Source organism: Dermacentor silvarum, chromosome 1 (assembly GCF_013339745.2).
Source record: "Dermacentor silvarum isolate Dsil-2018 chromosome 1, BIME_Dsil_1.4, whole genome shotgun sequence".
Lineage (NCBI taxonomy): Eukaryota > Metazoa > Arthropoda > Arachnida > Ixodida > Ixodidae > Dermacentor > Dermacentor silvarum.
In genome coordinates this window covers 220,509,836-220,514,316 of record NC_051154.1, presented here as the reverse complement: position 1 = coordinate 220,514,316, position 4,481 = coordinate 220,509,836, and the positions used below count along the sequence as shown (strand labels likewise).

General features: G+C 58.1%; 1 protein-coding gene across 1 annotated transcript; it reads right to left on the bottom strand.

Moving 5' to 3' along the window:
• Positions 1-719: 719 nt before the first annotated feature.
• On the bottom strand, positions 720-4,121 carry LOC119437238 (trichohyalin-like). Its single transcript, XM_037704283.1, has one exon. It carries the CDS (start codon positions 4,119-4,121, stop codon positions 720-722), a length of 3,402 nt encoding a protein of 1,133 aa, XP_037560211.1.
• Positions 4,122-4,481: the final 360 nt, after the last annotated feature.

Sequence of the window (4,481 nt, the reverse complement as noted above, 5' to 3'; positions counted from 1 at the left end):
AACGCTCGTTTCCAACGTGCATTACGTGCACGGTAAAGAACACCAGGTGGTCAAAATTAATCTGGACCCTCCCACTATGGCGTGCCCCATAATCAGGTCGTGGTTGGGGCAAGTAAAACCCCAGAATTAATTATTACACCGAACTTGAAACACAGGGAATTTATTTCCACGTCATGGTGCGAAGATACAACTAATCGAATTAAATCGAAGGCGAACGAGTCACTGCCATTTCACGAGTCAGTAATAACTGTCTTGATGTGCCAGACTTTACAATTTCCAAATCGTAAACGACATCGTTGCTGACTTGCGTTGATTGTGCGCGGTCAGTAGCAGTAGGCGCGTACTGGTGGTCCTCTGCAGTGGCGGAGCCACCGGTCGGCTACGATGGACGACCTTAACCGGGAGCGTCGTCTGAAGAGCCCAGGGTGACCATGAAACCGTCGTCGTCGTCATCGACCGGAACAATCTTCATCATTGTCGACCAGAAGCGTGGTTTATAGCTGGCCTTCAATCAGCGTTTGAGTTGGCTGAATGCGTAAACTACCGCGAACAGAGCGTTGGGCACGGCACTTCCTTTGTTCGCCCCACGCAGTGACGGTGGCAGAGGACCGCGATACCGGTGGACGTCGTAGGACCGCGCAGCCAAGCAAACAAACGCTGTGAGCGGGACAGTAGGCGTTGGCCTAGGAACTGGCGTTCCCAGACCTGCGTACGAAACCTTACACTGGTAGGGCTGCTTGTCGGTACCGCTGAAAGACCGCCATAGCTTGCCCGGTCGACTGCTGACGCGCTGTTTGTTGCACGACGTTCGTTCCTTTGCGGATAAGGTGATGGCGATGGACTCTAATACAGCTAGAACACATGAGTGCCTCGACCCTGGGCCGCGGCAGTGAAAGATCTCGGTTGCGGCTCCTGATCCCCGGAACTGTCGTTCTCGAGTTTGCTGGAAACCTCCTTGGCCCTTCGCTCCTGCTCCAGCGCCGGCGGATCTCACTCGAATTGTAGACGTAATCTGGGAACTTCCTTCGGTTGACGGCGGCAGCTTCGGAAGTGCTCGGCTTCTGCTCGTGGTCCCTGGAACTATCGTTCTCGAGCTTGCTGGCAACCTCCTTGGCCCGGGGCTCCTGCTCCTTGCGTCGGCGGGTCTCACTCGAACTGTACACGTAGTCTGGGTAGTTTCTTCGATGCACGGCGGCAGCTTCGGAAGTGCTCGGCTGCTGCTCCTGGTCCCCGGAACCGTCGTTCTCGAGCTTACTGGCTACCTCCTTGGTCTTGTGCTCTTGCTCCTGGCGCCGGCGGGTTTCACTCGAATTGTACACGTAGTCTGGGTACTTCTTTCGGTGTACGGCGGAATCTTCGGAAGTGCTCGGCTGCTGCTCCTGGTCCCTGGAACTATCGTTCTCGAGCTTGCTGGCAACCTCCTTGGCCCGGCGCTCCTGCTCCTTGCGTCGGCGGGTCTCACTCGAATTGTACACGTAGTCTGAGTACTTCCTTCGGTGGACGGCGGCATCTTCGGAAGTGCGCGGCTGCTGCTGCTGGTCCCCGGCATCGTCCTTGGCCCTGTGCACCTGCAACTTGCGCCGGCGGGTCTCACTCGAATTGTACACGTAGTCTGGGTACTTTCTTCGGTGCACGGCGGCAGCTTCGGAAGTGCTCGGCTGCTGCTCCTGGTCCCCGGAACCGTCGTTCTCGAGCTTACTGGCTACCTCTTTGGTCTTGCGCTCCTGCTCCTGGCGCCGGCGGGTTTCACTCGAATTGTACACGTAGTCTGGGTACTTCTTTCGGTGTACGGCGGAAGCTTCGTAAGTGCTCAGCTGCTGCTCCTGGTCCCTGGAACTATCGTTCTCGAGCTTGCTGGCAACCTCCTTGGCCCTGTGCACCTGCAACTTGCGCCGGCGGGTCTCACTTGAATTGTACACGTAGTCTGGGTACTTCCTTCGGTGCACGGCGGCAGCTTCGGAAGTGCTAGGCTGCTGCTCCTGGTCCCTCAACCTGTCATTCTCAAGCTCGCTGGCAACCTCCTTGGCCCTGCGCTTCTGCTCCTTGCATCGGCGAGTCTCCCTCGAATTGTACACCTGGTCTGGGTACTTCCTTCGGTGCACGGCGGCAGCTTCGGAAGTGCTCGGCTGCTGCTCCTGGTCCCCGGAACCGTCGTTCTCGAGCTTACTGGCTACCTCCTTGGTCTTGCGCTCCTGCTCCTGGCGCCGGCGGGTTTCACTCGAATTGTACACGTAGTCTGGGTACTTCTTTCGGTGTACGGCGGAAGATTCGTAAGTGCTCGGCTGCTGCTCCTGGTCCCTGGAACTATCGTTCTCGAGCTTGCTGGCAACCTCCTTGGCCCTGTACTCCTGGAACTTGCGCCGGCGGGTCTCACTCGAATTGTACATGTAGTCTGGGTACTTCCTTCGGTGTACGGCGGAATCATCGGAAGTGCTCGACTGCTGCTCCTGGTCCCCGGAACCATCGTTCTCAAGATTACTGGCAACCTCCTTGGCCCTGTACTCCTGCAACTTGCGGCAGCGGGTCTCACTCGAATTGTACACGTAGTCTGTGTACTTCATTCGGTGTACGGCGGAATCTTCGGAAGTGCTCGGTAGCTGCTCCTGTTCCCCGGAACCGTCGTTCTCAAGCTTGCTGGCAACCTCCTTGGCCCTGTACTCCTGGAACTTGCGCCGGCGGGTCTCACTCGAATTGTACATGTAGTCTGGGTACTTCCTTCGGTGTACGGCGGAATCATCGGAAGTGCTCGGCTGCTGCTCCTGGTCCCCGGAACCGTCGCTCTCAAGCTTGCTGGCGACCTCCTTGGCCCTGTACTCCTGCAACTTGCGCTGGCGGGTCTCACTCGAATTGTACACGTAGTCTGGGTACCTCCTTCGGTGTACGGCGGAATCTTCGGAAGTGCGCGGCTGCTGCTGCTGGTCCCCGGCATCGTCGTTCTCGAGCTTGCTGACAACCTCCTTGGCCCTGTGCACCTGCAACTTGCGCCGGCGGGTCTCACTCGAATTGTACACGTAGTCTGGGTAGCTCCTTCGGTGGACGGCGGCAGCTTCGAAAGTGTTTGGCTGCTGCTCCTGGTCCCTGGAATTATCGTTCTCGAGCTTGCTGGCAAACTTGGCCCTGCGCTCCTGCTCCTTGCGCCGGCGGGTCTCACTCGAATTGTACACGTAGTCTGGGTACTTCCTTCGGTGGATGGCGGAAGATTCGTAAGTGCTCGGCTGCTGCTCCTGGTCCCTGGCACTATCGTTCTCGAGCTCGCTGGCAACCTCCTTGGCTATGAGCTCCAGCTCCTTGCGTCGGCGGGTCTCACTTGAATTATACACGTAATCTGGGTACTTCCTTCGGTGGGTGGTGGCATCTTCGGAAGGGCTCGGCTGCTGCTCCTGGACCCCGTAACTGCCGTTCTCGAGCTTGCTGGCAACCTCCTTACTCCTGTGCTCCTGCAAATTGCGCCGGCGGGTGTCACTCGAATTGTACACGTACTCTGGGTACTTCCTTCGGTGGACGGCGGCAGCTTGGGATGTGTTCGGCTGCTGCTCCTGGTCCCTGGAATTATCGTTCTCGAGCTCCCTGGCAACCTTGGCCCTGCGCTCCGGCTCCTTGTGCCGGCGGGTCTCGCTCGAATTGTACATGTAGTCTGGGTACTTCCTTTGGTGGACGGCGGCAGCTTCGGCCGCCTTGCGCTGATACGGCTCCTTGTTGGTGGCGCTGAGAGAAAGCCACTGCTTGCTGCTCACGCGCTGGTTGGTTGCACGGCATTTGTTCCTTTGCGTCGACGGTGGATGATATTGCTGCTGGAACACCATGGTGACTCGACCCTGGGCCGCGGCCGGGGAAGTATTTGGCTGCTGCTCCTGGTCCCCGGAACTGTCCTTCTCGAACTTGCCAGTCACATCCTTGGCCCTGTGCTCCTCCTGCTTGCGCCGGCGGGCCTCACGCGCATAGTACACGTCGTCCGGGTACTTTTTTCGGTGGAGAGCGGCAGCTTCGGCCGCCTTGCGCTGGTACGGCTCCTTGTCGGTAGTGCTGAGAGAACGCCACAGTTTGCCGAGGCGGCTGCTCACGCGCTTGTTTTCGTCCGTGCTCTTGGTGGCCGCCAATCCCCCCTTCTGTGCGAACAGCATGAAGGCGTTTGGAGGTCGCGGTATATGCGACAGAAGCTGGCAGCTGTGATGCTCCACGATGGAACCACCAATCTGGGATCGGAAACCTGATCAGGCACTTCCACCGTCGTTCCTCCAGCTGCTGATGCGCCGTCTGTAACCGCAGGCACTGAATGTTTTGCAGGCGCGTGCTCGCTGTCCTCTGCTGCCAAAAAGCCACAGACCAACGGTGATGGATAACCTTCCCCGGAAGCCTCGTTTGCGGAGCCCAGGGTGCACAGGAATCTGAACTGGTCTTCTTCGTTTTCTTCTTCTTATCCCCTTGGCTCGTGGGGCTGTTTTATTTTCCTTTCAACTCGTGACTCATACCCACTACAGGAA